General features: G+C 50.3%; 1 protein-coding gene across 1 annotated transcript; it reads left to right on the forward strand.

The window, feature by feature from the left end:
• The first annotated feature begins 4857 nt into the window (after positions 1-4857).
• On the forward strand, positions 4858-18458 carry LOC135810618 (nuclear hormone receptor FTZ-F1 beta-like). Its single transcript, XM_065324113.1, has 6 exons — positions 4858-5531; positions 8048-8320; positions 9460-10443; positions 11861-12528; positions 13521-13845; positions 17316-18458. The coding sequence occupies exons 1-6, from the start codon at positions 5360-5362 to the stop codon at positions 17846-17848; spliced, it is 2955 nt and encodes a 984-aa protein (XP_065180185.1). The 5' UTR covers positions 4858-5359; the 3' UTR covers positions 17849-18458.
• The last annotated feature ends 1577 nt before the right edge of the window (positions 18459-20035 follow it).

The raw sequence follows: 20035 nt of genomic DNA on the forward strand, positions 1-20035 counted from the left end.
TCACATCGCGGATCTCGTTATGCCTGATGGTAGGGTAACCGCCGGTGGAGCACGAGAGGGCATGGGCCACAGTAAACTGGCTTCCACAAACGCACCCTGATGGCATGCGCTGTGGTTGCCAGTTGTACCTTAGGTGCACTCCATCGCGAAACTCCGCTTTGGAGAGGGCAAATCCATGGCGCTTCAAGGGCCTGCAGGTCAGCCAACTGGAACTTCTCGGAGCCCTTCTCCGCAGCCAGGTCGATTACACGCTGCTTGGCCTCCGGCACACTGGAGCGGAGCAGCAGGGCTTGGCCTTTGACAGCATTCCGTGCTGTTATCCTCACCTCCGCCTTGGCAGTACGAACGAGACTGGTTGCAGAGCCGAGCGCCATAGTCTGCAGCTTGATGTTGGTCTGCAAGGACTCAGTCACCCTTCGCGATGCATCATACTGGGATGCGAGATCCACGGGATTGCCCAGCCCGAGCCCTCCGTGACGACATGGAAGCGCAAGAATTGACCTTTCCTCCGAGTTGACAATATGGCCGGTAAGAGCGGGGATGAGCCTCTCCATTAGCAGCTTCTCCACAGGCGTCAGAGCAGCTGCAGCTGTTGGTGTGGTGCGGCAGAGGAAAGACCACTTATTCTGCAGGCCTTGGGTGAGTGCAGCGTATGCAGCTTGTGGTTGCGTTTCCGCATACGAGGACAACTTCTCCACGAGGTTGAGCCATCTTGTTGCCTTCTGCTCAACAAAGCTATCCAGGAACGCAGGCGTACCAATAGCCGAACCCAGGTACCGGCAACCATCGACGCGGATGTCAACTCCAGTGTCGGCGAACATCTCCACTGCTCGATCATAATGCTCCGGTTTAACCAGGAGAACCGACTTGGACGGGTTGAGCCAGTATAATCTCGAAGGGGCGTGTGATGTATATGCATACTACGCTCGCGCTCCTGTCTTTGTGCTGCATGCTCGCGCACACATGTTGTGATGTCATGCGTACGCTATAATACTGATTGGATGCATGCATGCCCACCAGCTGTGATTTGAGCTGTTCTCAGTCTTCTTGTTGTTCTTGAGCTTGAGTCTCCACATTTAGTTTCGTCTCTACTCTTGTCATTCATATTCTAGGAAGTAGCAATAATAATTCAGAACCTATAACCAGTCTTTAGATTCATATCAGAATACAAGACCGTCCTCAATTATAAGGCCGGGTTAGGACGATTTCAAATTTGGACTTCACGGAGAATTTCAAAGTTTTAGGAAATTAGAGGCCACATGCCACGTACTGCTCTTTTCTCTCCGAAACTCAACACTTGCAAGCCAGATATGAAAGAAAGAAAAAATCATCAGTCACACCACCGGGACTCGAACCAGGGACCTTGCTATTCGCGAGCAATGGTATCAAGCGAATGGCCGGGGGCCCTCTTGATTGATGTGAGTTGCCAGTATGTTGCAAGCCAGATGTGGATCGATCGAAGAAGGATAGATCTACCATCACTTTGGATAAGAGTCATACTGTAGCTCAGTTGGTTAGAGCATTGCTCGCGAATAGCAACGTCCCTGGTTCGAGTCCCGGTGGTGTGACTGATGATTTTTTTCTTTCTTTCATATCTGGCTTGCAAGTGTTGAGTTTCGGAGAGAAAAGAGCAGTGCGTGGCATGTGGCCTCTAATTTCCTAAAACTTTGAAATTCTCCATGAAGTCCAAATTTGAAATTGCAATTTGTATTTGCTCGCAGTGGACATAGTTTGATGCGCTCCCCATGATATCAAGGGAATGGCCGAGGGCCCTCGTGATTGGTGTGAGTTGCCAGTATGTTGCAAGCCAGATGTGGATCGATCGAAGAAGGATAGATTTACCATCACTGTGGATAAGAGTCATACGTAGCTCAGTTGGTTAGAGCATTGCTCGCGAATAGCAACGTCCCTGGTTCGAGTCCCGGTGGTGTGACTGATGATTTTTTCTTTCTTTCATATCTGGCTTGCAAGTGTTGAGTTTCGGAGAGAAATTGGGTTAGGACGAGTTTGACAAAACAGTAGACCGGCCTACTATTTGCGGAAATACGGTAATAACAATAGTTACAGTTCGCATGTCACTCATGGAAGGGTCCATGGGCCTAACCAAGAGTACATAACCCCGGGGTTATGTACTCTTGGCCTAACGCATCTGTCAATGAAATCCAGCAGGCAGAAGAGCATACAAAAGCAAGTAGATACTGCATGTACTTCAGAAGTAGTCACATGACTTTACTAGTAAGTTAATGATCGTGTTCGGTCCGGAAGGGAATTCACGATGGCCGCTAACACCCAGTAAACCCTAGCGGCAGATGCATCGCCAAACGCCGGTAACGGCGGGAGTGAGTGGATCTCACAATCACTGGCACGAGTGCCAGTGAATTTCAATTGACTGACTGACTCACGACTGCCATCCAGAGCACACGAGAAGTCCATCGAACCGTCCACTCAGCAAACCTGCAAGAAAGCTTCACTCCCTGCTGTTTCGGGGAATTCACTCCTCATCAGTTGAGCTTGAGTAGGCTGAGGAAGATTGTGCCTGAAGAGCACCACTTGTACTAAGTTATAATTATAGTGCTCTCCAGGCACAAACACCACCATGGGTACAAACGTACAGAGACGCTCCGTTTCCAGCGCGACAGACACCTCGTGAACACCAGATGGCAGCGTGAGTCAGGTTGCTCTTGGAGGTGCTGAACAAGCCCTGATGACCGTTGGCCATTCACAACGTTATTGCCTCCAAACCATCTAATTCGCAAGCCCGCGCTGGGGACAACAATGTGAAGAAGAGGTTGGTGCGACTTCGGCGATACTTGGCGAAATGTGTGTTGCTCCTCCGCGTGCTGCCACATCCAGACGAGCATGAACCTCCGTGTTGGCCGACCGGAGAGGGAATGTTTCACCAGTGGCAGAGAGGGGTTCCAAGTTAGTTCCAACTCTGGCTCCACGCTGACGTCATGCACAACCTCACGCAACAGATTAGCGGTGAGATCTCGGAGCTCGTTGTCACTTGTGGCGCATCCCAGTGAATCCTCCGATGGCACATGACAGGGCATGGGTGGTGTCTAACTTAAGGGCTTTCTGCAAGTGCAGTGAGACGGCAACCGGGGAGGGGTCCAACCGTAGCGCAGACATACTCACATAGGGCATCCCGGAAGTCAGCCTTGTGGATGGTGAACTGGAACCTGCGAGATGGCCGACTAGTGAGCCAACTGGAGGCATCTTTCTCTGCGGCTAGATCAAGAGTCCGTCTGAGGTCGTCACTCAGGGTATCCCTGAGGGAGGAGAGGGCCATTGCCTAATCTTGGCGATTAGCCGTGCGTTGGGCCGCCTTGGCTTCCTTGGTGGCTGCAACAACTTCCTCCATGGATTCCTCCTGTCGAAGGAGCTGCTCGACGAGAGGTCTGGTGACAGACGTAGAATTAGAATTCCCAAACCACCATGAGGCATGACGACAGGGGAGCGCGTGCAGTGTGCATATGTATTATGACTATACATGTACATGTATGTCCGTTCATGTGAACGCGTGGTCGAAAGATACTGTACTGAGACAGTGGCGATCTCAGCTTTTCTTTTCCTTAATTCAAGTGTTGCTGCGCACGAGGTCAACTACTTTCTCCTTTTGATTCTTTCAGGTTCGGTTGTGAACATGGCAGGCGGAACGGTTTCTACCAGTTTCGAAGTGATAAATCCATTCTACAGTCCATTTCAAAACTATAGACGCGTACCTAGGCAAAAACCGTTATGCCAGCATCTATACCACATAAAATCTGTGATCACTTTGTGCATAAAATTTTCCAAATTGGGCGTCTGTTATCCAATCCTTTAGAAACTATATGAGAGTAATTGTGGAGCGATCCTGAGCAATATTCCGAAAACTATTCTCAAAATTTTCCAGCCAAATTTGAAATATTTCAAAAACCCTACGCGTCTATAGTTTTGAAATGCACTGTACAGTCATATACAGTCTACTGACCTGTATTATGTACAATAATTATGTCTACTTGTTCAGTTGTGTGAAGATTGCCATCTGGCATGAAACTTTTAGTTACGACAATCCAGACGCGTGGTGCTCTGTGAGCGTGGTGAGTGTGGCTCGTGTGTTACTGCTCTGCTTCCGCATTGAGCACTCTATCGAACGGGAGGACTCCTCTCTCGTTCTACTTGTACATGACTTGTACTCTGGAGCCTGGCGTAGACCATGCATTGTAGACCATGTACATGGTACAACTAACTTCCAAAGGTCCGCAGATCAGAGTTCATCGAGCGCCGGCTAAACTCTGTACTGTAGAGTGTAGTCTGTATGACTGTAACAAGGAGTCGTGTTGTCCATAATCAACACGTAGATCTACACTGCCACCGTGCCACGTCCAAGTGTAGTTCTACTGACTGCATACATCATGTACTGCACTGATACCAGTACACTGGTACATGAGTAGTACACAGTGCAGGCAACTGAAATCCGAACCCCTGACCTGAGCGGTGCGCTCACATCGCAAAGACCCCCCAACACGGCCGGGATGGTAAAACTACGAGTACGAAACAGAGACCGCTAGAATGTGAACCCACCGCTCACGGGGTCGGATTTCAGTTGCCAGCACTGACTGTACATAGCATGTAGCTAGTCTACGAATCGACCTACGTAGTCTACTGCAGCGACGCGAAGATTAGAGCTGCATATGCATGTAGCAAGCTAGCTGCGGAGTCAGCTGAGTAGATCTACGATTACGAATGTCGAACAGCAGCTACAACATTCAACAATAATCAATGACTTTCAAGTGCGAGTACATGTACTACTAGTACTACTACAGTAGTAGTATGCATTCACAGATTCCCCAGTACAAAGTGCAGTGCACCGCACTGGCTCAAGTTCACAGTCGATACAGCGCCGGCTCTCCTTCCTGACTTCCGAGCGTCGTCTTGGCCTTTCTGAACCCGTGGCGTGATCTGCAGAGTCTGCTCGCCTAGCTCGCTCTCCGGCAATCGTCTTCACTTCTGGCAGCGCAGTCGCTACTGCCAGTACCGGGTCGAGGCTGGAGCACTGGTAATTTCCAGACACCGATCAGGGCTGCAGAATTAGTAATTTTGACCTTTCAGCCCTATCCAGGATATTATTTTGCGTTGAGGACGAAGTACAAGTACTGGTTGCACCGAGAGAGCGTCTGACCTTGACAAAATAACAGTTGCCCTTGCATTTGCAAGCTCGGTTTGAGCGATATTGACTGCGTTATTTTTGCGTTGCTAGTCAGTTTCACCTTCTCATGTCTAGGCCGGCTACAGCTCTCACAGCCTGAGTGAAACAACGACTTCATTGCCGCGTCAGTTGCATGTTCTGTTCACCTTGCGAACAGCCAACAACAGAATGGCGGAGCCGGCGTTCGACAAGCACCGGACACCACGTTACACATCGTGTTCCCCTGGCACTAGCCCTGACGCTAGTAGGCATCATCCTATGCGCAGAGTGCGCTCAGGGAAAACAATTGGCGGCGTGCGGGCACTACCAGCCGGGGAACGAGGCCCAGGAACGACCAGAGGTTAGTAACAGTAGCGTGCAAACCATCAAATCTGTTCCAGTGAATTTTCTTGATTTTTGCAGCGGAAGCTACAATAGTTGGTATGCTTTGGCAACCTTGTGCGCTTGTAACTCTGCGCCATTCATCTGCTAATGCAATTATTGTACTAATAATATGTAGCATTTCATTGAGTATCTAATTATAGCTAAAATTGAAGTTTCTGGGAGGCCATGCAGTCCCCCTTTGCAGACCCCGGCTGCAGCAGCCGCATACACCAGTACACCGCGCACATAATCAGTAGCACTGTGTCGCAGTCGGCGGCGTTATCGTCGTCAATATCATTGTCGACCTTGGGTCCCCGGCCACTAGTACTAGTAGTACGAGCACAGCCCTTGGATTCGGCCTCAGTGGGCGCGGCACCCTGTGTGCACACAGTGGGCAGATAGTTACGCGGCCGGTCGGAACATGAACCCTCACGCTGGGAGAATTTTTCAGGACAGAAATACAGCATGCATTGGGTGCCGTATATCCTTGAATACGAATCGCCCATGGTTACAAGTTGCCATGCCCGCTATGTGGCCCTGCATGACTTCTACACTGCTGGCCAGTGCACGTGGCCATGGAGAAAATGACGCCGAGCACTGTACAGTACCAGCATGGCTAACACTAGATTGTGGCACTGCTTTATTCAGGGGAGAGGGGGGGGGGGGGGGGTTATCACTCGCCAACAGCATGGTATATCTTCATGGGACGAGTGCAATATAATCGGGTGCCGAAGAACGGTGCGCCCGAGAAGGAACAGGCTGGAATTTTGCCAAGCACAGAGACTGCGGTACCGTATGAACAACCTAGGCTGCGGAGCTGATTCTCTCTCTCTCTCTCTCTCTCTCTCTCTCTCTCTCTCTCTCTCTCTCTCTCTCTCTCTCTCTCTCTCTCTCTCTCTCTCTCTCTCTCTCTCTCTCTCTCTCTCTCTCTCTCTCTCTCTCTCTCTCTCTCTCTTCTCTCTCTCTCTCTCTCTCTCTCTCTCTCTCTCTCTCTCTCTCTCTCTCTCTCTCTCTCTCCCTCTCCCTGTTCTTCGGCACTTGGCAGTAGTGTTGTACATGTTCTAACTATAAACGTCGCACTCTACCGCAGGGTACACTACCTATGCTGGCGTTGACGTTGAGTTGTAAAGAACTGTGACAGCTCAGTGCCTGAGGTGCGGCATGGATGCGACATGCACTGAGTGCCTGAGGTGCGGCATGGATGTGACATGCACGGAGTGCGTTCGGTTTCGCCCACCGATCGATTTTGAATCCATTCATGAATCGCCCCTGGCTATTCTCATCACTCGATGTGAATGTAATGAATCGATTACGAACCGATTCCAGGGCTCATGACATGAAATCGAACGACGAGATTCATGAATGGAATCTCGTCGTTCGATTTCATGTCATGAGCCCTGGAATCGGTTCGGATTCCATTTCATCCCATTCACATTGGGTGATGTGAATAGCCAGGGGCGATTCATGAATGGATTCAGCATGAATTCGCAGGCATAATCGAACGCACTCACTGCAATTGGTGGAGTCCGTGGAAATATTTGCTACAGTACTGGCATACTCCTGGTTCTGCCCAGGGATAGAGCGCTTCCACTGCGTTACTCGCAAGCTGTAGCACGGTCAAAATAGTGGTGGTGGGGGGGGGGGGGGGCATGGGAAACAGTTACCCCGTATTCCATTTTCCACTTTCCAGTATTGTCTTGCCATGCCAAATGCAACGTATGCGGCTTTTTCACAGGGAGCGCGCAAACAGAGAGAGGGGGGGGGGGAGGTGGGGGGCAGCGCCCCCCCCCCCCCCCCCTTGGCTAGAACCCTGCAATTAGCATGTATGCACACCCCCCCCCCCCTTGGCTAGAACCCTGCAATTAGCATGTATGCACACCCCCCCCCCCCCTTGGCTAGAACCCTGCAATTAGCATGTATGCACAGAGGTTATGTTAAACACGGACATAGCAACAGCGATGAAAATACTCATCAGACAGATCGCTCGTGTCAACTATTTCCTTTGCACGTACGGTACAGTGCTGCTAAATGAAATCCAGTTGCGTCCCTCGAGTACGCGCCGGGCGTTGCGCAGCCCGAGACCGGTGAGCACTTGGCTGTGAAAAGGTGCACTGCGCAGGCTTGAGTGACGCGACTGGATTTCACCGAGCACCACTGTATGTCTACATTGGTATTCTACGGGAGATTGGCCAATGGGGATTATTATAATGATTCTTGGATGGAGAGCCAAGGATAAATATTAATAGAAAAGAAAAAGAGGATTTGGCAACTTTAGTAACTGGCGGTGTTAGTGGACATTATAGCGTAACTTGTAGTTCTTTGGTCCTTTTTTCTTTTCTATACTGGTTCTTGAAACCAACCTCTTCTTAATGTAATGGTTCTTGCTTGAATAAATATCAGTTTGAAGACTGCTCTTGCAGCTCTCTGTCGTTCCTCCTATGGTATGCCTGTAAGCTCTGCAACTGTATGCATTTCGATATGTTGACGCTCCAGTGCCCAAGACTGAACCTGATAGTCCGGAAGAAGACGTTACGGACAACAACCTGCCGGGGGTTGCCCAGCATGTTCCTGCTCTGCGCAGGTCACAGGCACAATTTCAATGTTCGTACTCGCCACCCGTAGCTAAAGCTAACTCACATTCGGCATTCAAGTCCACAAACTCGCGGCGGCCGAATAGTGGCCATGCCGCTCACGCCAAAGCACCGGCGAAAGTCAACAAGAGTGAAAACGGCTCGCCGCCGGCAGCCTACAGCCAATCTGATAATGGTAAGGGCGTGCGTCTTGCTCTTACATTCTACAGTGGCATTAAGTCATGGGGGGGGGGGGGGGGGGGTTATGCTGTCAGACTGCTGTAATTGCACATTGCTACCCAGGATACTAGTAGTGGTCACTGGTGATACGTTGCACTTCGTTTTTTGTAAACCGCAGAAAACCCAACGAACGAAAAGTGCGATAGGATTCGCAAAAAATTCATTATCTAGTTGAGCAGAATGACCAGCACTACCAGTAGTTGTGCCGCTGTACTTGACTGTACTTGACTGTACTTGACTGTACTTGACTGTACTGACTGTTTGCTGCTGTACGTGGCTGTCCGTGATCGTACGTCACTGTTCGCTGCTGTACGTGGCTGTACGTGACTGTACATGCCTGTACGTGGCTGTACGTGGCTGTACGTGGCTGTACGTGACTCTGCGTGACTGTATGTTGTACTATCCAGCAGGTACAACATTTGCCACAAAAATCCGGCCAATGCTGCATGCATCGTAGTCGATTACCACGTGCAGCACTGGCCCTATTTTTTGGCAACCATTGTAGGTAGGTGTCACTGTGTCTGGCGCGACAAAGGACACACCAGATGTCATATTTGCAACCGAAAATGTTGCGCGAGCAATCGTTTCAAAAGGTTGCCCGAGAAATCATTTCTCGCCTATCTCGCTGTGCTCGGCCGGCGAGAAATACAAATTTATTTTCATTCCACTGGATGCGTGTTTGTGAGTACTGCTGTGGACATTGATATCCGGTGGAATGACCGCGGGGCTGGCGCCCTCTTGCTTAGCACGTACCGCCACCGTAACACTGCAGAAATGGACCAGCAGTGCTCGCGGCTGCAAGGCCAGCGCCCCGTGGCTGCTTGACTTCTCAGCGGATTTCAATGTCCCGGGATACAGTAGTAACAGTCAGAACTGTGTGACTGTACGTGACTGTACGTGACTGTATGTTAGTCTAGGAATACCAATTCCACTGCATGTCCGGTGCGGTGGGAAACCGTTGGTAACTCTGTATTTTTCTTTTCCATTCTCACATTGGAATGGGCGCACGACAAACGCTGATTCTGCTGTCTGCTTTGCTGTGCGTGCCGTTATGGTGCTTGTTGCTGGCCGTTTATTCTTCTTGCTGTTGCAAAGATGACGATGATGATGATGAAGGGAAGCTGGCCATCGTGGAGTCTGATGAGGAGCGTGTCGGCGTTGCTTCTACTTCTATGTCGCCATCCTCCCAGGATGGCAACACGACAATATCAAGTGTTAATGCCAACCGTGGCTCTTCAACTGACTCGTCAACGAACATATCAACGAGCTCTTCACCGGACCTGACACGCCTGCCCAGTTTAACGCCGATTCCACGGCCAATTCCGCTGCGACAAGCCGGAAGTGGCTTGGAAAGTGCTGCAGCAGCAGCGCCGCAAACCAACATCTCTGCTACTGCTTCTGCTGGTGGACAGCTAGCTAGTATGCTACAGCGGAGTAAAATAAATTGTCAAAGCACCGACGCTGGGATGTCGGCGTTTCCGACGCAGACACCGGCATCTACAACGTCTGCGCATGCGTCGGAAGGATTTGTGACCAAGTATGCCTTTACAGGCGCCACGCTGGCGTTTCCCCCGGCCTCCAGGGATCAAGAGGTGCCGGCGGTGGCTGGTTCGTCGGCGTTCCCGCTGCCCGCGACCAGCAAACCTGCCGTGACGGCCACCGTGCACACCGCTGCGTACCAGCCTGGCGCCTCGGCATTCTCCACACCGCTAAACCGCACCTCCTCCTCCGCTAATGGCAACCACAGCGGCTCTGCTCTTGACCTAGTCCTGGTTAAGTCGGCATCCGACGCCAGCGCCAGGTCGGTGGACTCTCCGCCGCCGTCGACCTCCGTCAGATCACCGCCGCTGGGCCCGCTCGGACCCTGCGTGGTCTGCGGAGAGGACTCCAGCGGCAAGCACTTTGGCGTCATCACCTGCGAGGCGTGCAAGAGCTTCTTCCGGCGTAGTGTGCGCCGCAGCGCCAAGCTGAACTACATGTGCATGCGCCAGGGCCAGTGCAAGGTGGAGAGTAGCCGCAGGACCACGTGCCAGGCGTGTCGCTTTCACAAGTGTATCGAGGCCGGAATGCAGCCAGACTGTAAGTATTAAGGCAGTGCTCCAAAACTTAGGGTGGGATAACGCAGATTTTTTCGGTGTAGCCTAAGCACAAATTCATTCTTAGCACCCCTGCCGTGTGAATGCATTAATTTAAATCTTGAAGAGTTGCGGTTTCAAATTTGGACTTCACGGAGAATTTCAAAGTATTAGGAGAGAAAAGAGTAGTACGAGGCATGTGGCCTCTAATTTCCTAACAAGTTGAGTTGGTGTCAATAAATGCCTTGCATTTTCTGAAGTATAAGCCAAACTTTAAACTCGGATGGTGAGCCAATTAAATTATGGTGAAAAAGGAGAAGGAAAAAATGCTATGAGTTATGACTAACTATCCCCCAACGTAACCAGATCTTATAGAAGTGTTGGAGCTAGGTGTCAGGTCTTATAGAAGTGTAGGAGCTAGGTGTCCAGTCTTATAGAAGTGTAGGAGCTAGGTGTCAGGTCGTATAGAAGTGTAGGAGCTAGGTGTCAGGTCTCCGAATGCCTCAGTACATGTACTCTTTGTCAGTTTTGTGCCATCATTTTGTCGCACTCGCTGACCGTATAAGATCTGGTTGCGTTGGGGGACAGTTAGTCATAACTCGTAGCATTTTTTCCTTCTCCTTTTTTCACCACACTTAAACACACTCACAATTCACCCAGAAAGAATCGGTGCGGCTTATGCATGTTACATGTACTGCGGTGGTCGAATGAGCCGTGAAATACAGGGTAGATGTCTGTATTTTGCGACAAAACATCTGTGCGGGGCGGCTGATGCTCCTGAAAATATGGTATACTGTAGAGGAGATGTTAGTGTTTGTGGTGAGGGACAGCCGGATTCGGTGCCCATGGGCCCCTTATGTTCTTGTGCGTTAGGCGCATGATTTGCATCTATTTCTGACGTTGTTGTAGTGCTGCCTGGTCACGGTTTCTCTGTGTGATGGCATTACCCCAAATTGTCTCTGTCACATGGGTATGCCGTATGTGTCACCTGAAAGACTAAAATGTATACTAAGTTAGTAGCCAGGTCCATGGTAAGGCTGTTTATAGGAGCTGAACTACTTCATCTTTGCTTACTGAGCTCAACCCATCCTCTGCAAAGACGTTGGTGCAGGTCGTCGGGAAGCAATGGCTGTTTGGAGACTGACACGGCTCGTCACTGATCATCACGTAGTGATCACCAGTGACTGTATTGGAAGGTTCTGTTTGCACACTGTAGTGCGGGCTAGTACGAGGTTGCATTCAAGCATGTTAACGTTGCTGGTCATCACACGTTCTATCTAGTGTGTTTTACTCCGTTGATGATGATAATGCTATTTGTGTGTGTGTGTGTGTGTGTGTGTGTGTGTGTGTGTGTGTGTGTGTGTGTGCGTGTGTGTGTGTGCGTGCATGCGTGCGTGTGTATGGTTTGCCGGGCGTTGCAGTGGTGCAAGATCCGCGCTGTCCGCAGGTCCAGCGGGGCCCTACCGGCAGCACCAGTGGCATGCAGGCGCCGTCCTCGTCCGTGGTGAGAATCGTCGTGAACCCTCAGCCGGTGGCACACACCGTACCAGTGTACGGAGCACGGGAATGGAGAGGGAAAGTGTATCAGCCGCCAACAGCTCCACCGGCTACGGTGGCGGCGACGACAGCAACAGCAGCAGCCAACGCCGGTAAAAACAACAGCAATAACAACAACGGCAGCAGCAGCTCAGTGGGTGCCGTCGACGCTGGCGCCGCCGCGGAGGTTAGAACGACTGGCGCCCCCGGCAACCAGCCCTCGCTTCCACCGCTGATCGAGATGGGAGTCGCACGGACCAAGCCAGCGTCGGCAGTGCCTATCAATATTGGGGCACTGCGTCGCTCGGAGCAAGGTGTCCAGGCAGCCCTGAATTCACAACTAACCCAAAAAGGAATGGAGCTTCTGGACAGTTTGGTCAAGGTGGACAACGAATTACGACAACAAGCGCCAGCAAGGAATGGACACCTGGGCGTAAAATTCATCAAGGATCGCAAAGAAATCTTGTCTCTGTTCCGTGAGCAAGTTGTGCAGATTGCCCGCTGGGCATATCTCTTGCCCCGTTTCCGTGCAATACGCTTGATTGATGACCAGGTAATGTTGCCTGAATCTTAGACAGCTGGCCATGCTACTTCCTCTCTTAGTCGTGGTCTCTTGTTTTCTGTCTCTTTCTTTCTCTGTTTCTCTCCCTCCCCCCCCCCCCCTCTCTCTCTTTCTCTTTCTCTCTTTGTTTCGCTCTCTCCGTTTCTCCTTCTCTCCCTCCCTCTCTCTCTCCTTCTCTCTTTCTTTCTGCATCTGTCTGTCTGTCTGTTATCAGTCTATCAGCTACACAGCTTTGTCCAGTGTTACGCATGCTGAGGACACAGGTATCCCACACTTGGGGCTAGCCCAAACAGTAGAGCAAAGGATCAGTTTGGCTTTCCTTCACCATAGCTATACTGCAAGGACTACAGTCGTCGGAAAGAAAAAAAATTGGCCAATGTCGATACAGTGGTATGGTACGTGGACACGGTGGTGCCACATGGTAGCATGGTAGCATGCATACGTTTACCAGTCACTGGTCACGGTTTGCTGTAAATCTACCACTGCACTGCTCTGACTATGCAGCTAGTACGTACATGACAGGTCGGGTATATGCAGTGGTAGTGCACGTGTAACTACCATGTACAGCATTGGCCGGATTTGTTTTCGTGATGGCTGTAGTCAGGGGTTTTGGCCAGTTTTACGCCACGAAACGCCTGGCTACTATTACTAGCACTTGAAGCCTACAACCCTGGACAGCATGGGCTGATACTCGGTACCAGGTATGCTGTACACTGTGATGGTGTGTATCGAACCGGGGCTTATATTTTTTTGGGGCAAGACAACTTCCGCTTGAGAAGCCACAGTATCATTGGGTGCTCGATCCACTGTTTGAAATATGTCGTTCTCACGATGACCTGTGGCCAATAAGATAAGAAGAGAAACAGGTGCGGGGATCGCAGTTGATTTCATTCTTGCTTTTGTTGCTGCTGCTGCTGTTTCTGTTCTTGTCTTGTCTGCGGGGTGTCGTTGCGGTCGCCGCATACCATCGTTGGATTGTCCAGGTAAAGGTCCTCGCCGAATCATGGCACAACGTGCTGGTGTTCCGATTGTCGCAGCTCAGCCAGCCTAACCTCGACGACATGGTCGTAATCCAGGGTGCCGCTATTGAACGCCGATCTCACCGCCGCTCCAGCAGTGCCAGTGACACGGAGGGCAGCAGCGAGGACGACGAGACGACGTCGCCTGGCGCGGCGGAGTGTCGGGAAGTCGTGCACCTGCGCGAGATCATGGACAGTGTTGCCGATCCGGTCATAGTGCGTGCCCGGGGGCTGCGCATGTGCCGACTGGAGCGAGCTTGTTTGTGCGGCATGCTCCTCTTTGACCCTGGTAAGTGACGTCGTCTCACCACTCATCACTAGTACTTGCTATCTCTGTGTGTTATTACTGGGATGTTCTGGGTGTTGGCAGCAGTTGTGAGTTCCCTGGGGAATGGAAACGAGAATTCACTTTTAAAATGAAGGAAACGCCACCGCATTCCTGCATTTTATAATACTGTATTTTCCGGAGTATAAGCCCCACTTTGAACACTCAAATTTCACCCCAAAAAGGTGGCTGCGACTTATACCCCGATGATAAAATTAACGGTGATATATAGAGTAGATGTCTGTATTTTGTGGCAAAAAATGGGGTGCGGTTTATACTCCGGAAAATACGGTGCTTTTATTTGATTTCGTTCCATCAGCTCCATTTCCGGGCTACAGCTCAGTAATCTCCGGGCTTGCGGTGATCTCAGGGCTTACGGGTCGCCTGTGTTCCAGAGTCGAGTTGTCTGAACGTCAATGAGTTTTCAAGGTCGTTATGAAGCACGGCAGGCAGCAAGATGAGACACCTGCACGGCCAGACAGTTGTTATGTGGGCTTAGTGTAACACCATCATGCCGCATGGGGTACACTGACAGGTAGAGGAGACGGCTCGATACCGGAACGTTTTGACAGCCAAATTTGTATAGACCCAAAACGATCATCAACGTTGATTTTTCACTCGAAATATGTTTGTGGAAGGAAACTGGCATGTTGAAGTTTGCTCTGGGGCCAGAGTCAATCGAACTGAGCCACTCCTTTGTGTTGACCCATTGCCTCCAAGTTGCCCAATTTTTCGCTTCAAAAAAGTTCAAATCAGAGGTGGCTCCAAACCGGACACGTTTTAGAGTGCCCGTCAAATTCACTCTGGGTCTGAAATTAGGTAATTGCTATCGCTCCACGACGGCCAGTACAGAGTAACAATAAGCCTTGTGTGTGCTTCCATTAGTTTTGATTGGTATGCGGTGCTTTATTGTCGAGAGGCGAGCCGCTGTTTACCTGCGACAAGAAGTTGATTTTTCGAAAGTCGTAAAACTCAAGTCGCAGTGCGAAGCAACACGTCAAAAACTCACCTGCTTGATATGGCGCTTCTGGTCATCGCAGAGCCATGAAATTTTGGCTCGGAGTATAACACATCGTAGTCTCACTGTGACATATGTTTTCTAATCAAAATACCAAGAGAGAAAGTGAATATTGAGTCCGTTCCGGTTTGCAACCTATTTCCTATTTGAAACCGTCGCCTCTACATCTTGGGATTCTTTTTATCATGTGCCTGTCACCGTACCTCATGCATGATGTGCTTTGTAGTCGACGAAACACATGCCTGCAGGTTCTGGCCGTCCGCAGCTCTAAGACGTGTTTAGTGAAGCATAGTTACAAGAACGATAGCTAGCTGCAATGATGCCTGCTGCAGCCACACGGCCCACCAGCTAGGCCAAGAGAAGGACCAGGTTAAGCTGGACCCATCTATCGACTCGTTGTCCCGTTCTGTTCATGCAGACACTACTCTGTAGTCCAGCAGACTCTTTTAAAGGTCCATCCGTAATTATCGATCTTTTTCACGAAGAGAAAAAGGTTCGTTCATGGGTGGGTGGGTTGAGGAGAGTTTCGTTATGAAAAATATTGATAGCTGAAACATCAGTCCATTCCAGCTGTCAAGTCAATGTATTTTTCGTTCATGGGGGCGGGTGGGTGGGGAGGGTCATAACTAAACTTTTTCGTTTCGTGAAAATTATCGATAATTCCGGATGGCCCCTTACTTGTCGCAGAACACAACTAGAGTAACTCGAAGGCCTACGTGTACGTCTTCATATCGAGATGTACATTGGTGGCAATTGAAATCCAACCCCACGATTACAGAAGAGTGGCATTCACCGCACCGTCCTATTGTTGACAGTGCTTGGGCTGTGCAGACCCCGCAGCTGTTGTATCAATGCGGTTGGATTTCACTTGCCATCACTGTACTTGTACGTGTTCGTATCTAGATGTACATGCGAAGATATGCATGTACATCTACATGTACATCTACATGTATGTCTTCAAATTAATTGAGGTACTGTAAAACATGTAAATTTCGGTGCATTAAAATGTCGGTGTCAGGGACCTGATGGGTTTCAGGTGTAACTTAGAATTAGGTGACCAGCATTCCTCTCACATACAGCACATACTATTATGCCATTTAGGTGTAATCTAAATTTAGGTGCCTGGTATTTCTAACGAAATCACCAAAATCAAAGTTACACCGAAAATAACCTGTTTAACAGTGTACATACAATAGCCCAAAGCGATGTGTTCTTTATGCAACCTAGAATTTCTCACTGTGTGTGCGTGGAGATTTTGCAGAACCTCTCCTTGGTTTTTGTTTGTTTGTTCATAAAACACAAGGATCTTCATGCTGTGGTGCGCCGTGCAGCGCGAGCAAGCTGGTCGGGGGTGAGCAGGTCAGATACCAGCTCCAGAGACCCGTTTTGCCTTTTTGCCGACCTCGTCCCAACTGGCTGGCTGGGGTTCCTGCCACTGATGCACAGAAGGCCCGATCATATCCCAGTAGAGCTGGGGTCGCAAACTGTTGGTTGGCAGTACAGATAACGTGCCGGTACGTCACCAGCTCCACGAGTGCTTCGAATGGAGGGTTCGTTTTTCAGTGCACAGGCCCCCAGCCAGGTGGCGAAATCCACAACGGAGTGCTTCTTCGTCACGCATAGGTTGAGAGACACGCGCCTGTCTTCTCCGCCCTCAGTGCTATGCTCAGGGACATTCTCTGCGAAGAGATCCTCCAGCTGAATAAACTTGCCGCGTGTGATTTCCCCGTCTCTTACCCGTGGCCGTAGGGACAATGGAGCTGGACTCGCGAGTGCTTGCCATGGCCATTGCGATCGGAGGCTGGGCGGATTGGATGGTGGATATGTCCATGGCGCTGGAGTCGACCTGCGGAGGATGCTGGGTGACGGTGTTGGACACAGCTTGGACCACATCTGCCACTGAGGGGACCGGTGCCGCCTGACGGCCATCCAGACCTGAACCAACTGCGATTTGCTGTTCAAGGCACTCACCTCGAGCTAGTCAGGGATGCAGAGCCGTTGACACGGCTGCTGCAACAGAACGTGGGTTGCGGTCACTTGTGGATGAGCTGGCTGGCTGTGGAACGACTGACTGGGGCAGCGCTTTACGTGCACGGTGAATTTCCGTGAGCTATGGCAAACCTTGAGGTTGAGGTTGAGAAAGAAATACACTGCCAGTACAGACACAGCATGAACTGAACTCGGGAACAGTGGACTTTGGAAAACAGTGAGCACATGTGGAGTTTGGTTGGGAACAGAGCACACGCCTTCTGTGTTGACATACTTTTAGGCACACACCAAAAATTCATTTTGTTTGTTTGTGTGTGTGTGTGTGTGTGTGTGTGTGTGTGTGTGTGTGTGTGTGTGTGTGTGTGTGTGTGTGTGGTGTACGTGCGTGTGCTTGTGCGCACTTTTGCTTTGCTTCTGGGGCGTACAGATCCGCATCTGAACAACGGCACGAGCCAAGAGGTGTTCAACTCGCTTCACTCCTACCAGAATGCCCTGATGAGCGAACTGTATGACCTGTGCCAGCCCAGTGAGCAGCTTTACCCGGTCAAGTCCTCGTCCGCTGAGCGGGGAAGCGGCAGGGGAGGCAAAGACTCCACCATTGACAATGGTGGCGGTGAACTCAGCGTCCCACCTGAGTGCAAATTTTACCAGTACCTAGTGAACATGAAGATGGTGGCCACATCTCTCCAGGGCTACCTGAAACAGCATTTCACCCTGTTCGGGAAAGAAGAGAGCTTCCGAACATTCCTGCTGGGTATCCTCTCCGCAGTTCACGCGGCGAATACTGCCGACACGGCTAACAACATGCCACCACGAACAGGATTGGTAGCTAAGGAGATGCTGCAGCGGCGGAGTCAACAGTCACACCACGCTGAGCGACGTCAGCAGCAGCAGCAGCAGCGTGAGCATCGCATGTCACACAGTGACAGTGAGGATGAAGACGTGGACGTCTTGTCGTAAGAACCACCACACACACAACGTCTATGCCACGTCAGTGTACGTGTAATGGCAGGCCACGTCTGTCGCAATGATTTTCCTGGAAACGAACAGAACGATTTTCGATGAACACTCCCCCCCCCCCCCCCCCCCACCACCCACCCACCCCTGCTATTAACCCTGAGTAATTATATTTCTACATTCAAGCTGCTGCCAACCCGCACGCATGCACTAGACAGGGGGTTCCGTCTATATTTTTCATCTGGCCTATCTTTCTTCCCAGGCACCTCGCAGCCGGTGTTGTCTTATTCTGTCGTTGTCCGCTGCGTCACCGTTTCTTTGGGTCTAGTGTGGGTTGTCTATCATAGCTTTTTCGGAGTGGTTTCATCATCTCTCCTATATAGATACGGGCAATCAGTTTATTTTCATAACTGAGGAAGCGTGGCTTTTAGTTCGAAGTGCTAAAGCGAACAAGTATTAGTTATTCTCCGAGAAGTGCTAAACAGGACGAGTTATAGTTACTCTCTTTGTGTTCAGGTTTTTATGGTGACATCAAGTCAAAGTAGGCTCTTTAATATCTCGCTATTTTTCCCCGTGACCCAATAATTATTTTCCGGTTGCGTGCCGATCTCAAGCACTCTGTGCTGTGTACATGTGTGCTGGCCAGCGGGGAAGTTGCATGCTCCCCGGTCACGCCGGTCGAGCCGGTCGAGCCCTGAGAACCAGCACCAGGGGAAGTATTATTGTACGTGTGCAGCTTTTCCTGGCGACCTTCATACACCGGATGTCACCGGGCCCACCATTGCGGTAGGTCTGCTGAGGTGGGTGAAGTTTTTAGGTGGTCGGGAACAGGTGCATCATGGCGTCACGGCATGCATCGGGCTGACAGTACCGTACTTGCTATGTGGCCCGGGGCAGCAGGGTATTACAAGCTAGGCTTGAATGCAGCTCTACCTAATCGTAATACTGTACAGTCTACATCAAAATAATCAATGCCATACCTGAGCTGAGTCATGAATTTTTGCCAATCTGATCTCTGTAATACTAATACCAAGAGTACATAACCCGGGGTTATGTACCTACCGTAGTCTTGCTAATACTAGTAGTCCGTCTCTGCTCGCTGTTGCCGCAGGTCTCAGCCTGGTCTTCTACTACTACTACTACTACAGACACTGGCTGTACTACAAAATAATTTTAAAACACATACAATAACATAGCCTCATCATACTCAAGGAGGAGGGGAGTAGAGCGTCATGGCGTCAATATAATTACTATGATCAGGGGCGTACACCGCTCGCCTCTAGGAGTGGTTCCCATGCCAACTGATCAACCAACATAATTCCACACGGCTAGTGCTCTTATACGTATCCGATGGAGTTTCTGCTTAAACTGCTGGATAATGTCACTGCTACGCATATTTGATTTAAAAAGACTGAACTTTGCCAAGGCATTTTTTATGGATGTTTTGTTCAGCAGGACGATTTCATGTTATGCCGTGAAACGAGTCGCTGAAGCACATCCACACGCTCAGTCTTGAGTCGGGTTATATTCTTGGGAGGACTGCGGTAAAGCTGCCCAAACTTCGAATCACCTGGAGCAAACATTACACAGGGCAAGCAGAAGCCACCATGGCACCCCGGTCAAAAGACTACCCAGGGAAACTCCTCCAACCAGGATATTTGAAAGCGGCGCTGTTTGCCACCCGTCTGGACACGCACAGGAAACGAAATCCTTCGCATTCAGTGCAGCTAGTGGCGCACAATGATTGTCAATGACGGAAATCTTTTCCATGTATGGCAAATTTCGGAGGAATCAGAGATTCCACCGTGGAGGTACACTTTCAGAATATCCTTTCCACCTTGCCTTGTCACCGTCCTCGGACGGTCAGGCGGACTGCAGGCGACTACGCCGCCTAGGCATTCATGCACTGCATGCACGCTGGGCCTTGATCAAAACATTCTCCGTAGATCTACCCACATCGAAATTATTTTACTGGTTCCCGGGCATCCCGGGAACCGCCCTATGTACGCCCCTGATGATAGGCTGTACCGGTATACCGGTATTTCATGTACAGGATCTCATGATACAGCATGATTGTAGTACTAGTACTAGTAGTTTCCTGTAGTACAATCTTGAGAATATGACGTCACAGCTTGGTCATTGCCAATCAAAATAAAAAATGCAACAGTTTTGAATTTCGAAATTTCCTCC

The sequence above is a fragment of the Sycon ciliatum genome, chromosome 1 (assembly GCF_964019385.1).
Source record: "Sycon ciliatum chromosome 1, ocSycCili1.1, whole genome shotgun sequence".
Taxonomy (NCBI): domain Eukaryota; kingdom Metazoa; phylum Porifera; class Calcarea; order Leucosolenida; family Sycettidae; genus Sycon; species Sycon ciliatum.

Bases quoted from the DNA above. Each gene is read 5' to 3' on its own strand.
- LOC135810618 (XM_065324113.1), top strand. From the start codon at position 5,360: ATGGCGGAGCCGGCGTTCGACAAGCACCGGACACCACGTTACACATCG. The intron at 12,529-13,520 runs GTAATGTTGCCT...TGGATTGTCCAG, and splicing joins TACGCTTGATTGATGACCAG to GTAAAGGTCCTCGCCGAATC. The intron at 13,846-17,315 runs GTAAGTGACGTC...TGGGGCGTACAG, and splicing joins CATGCTCCTCTTTGACCCTG to ATCCGCATCTGAACAACGGC.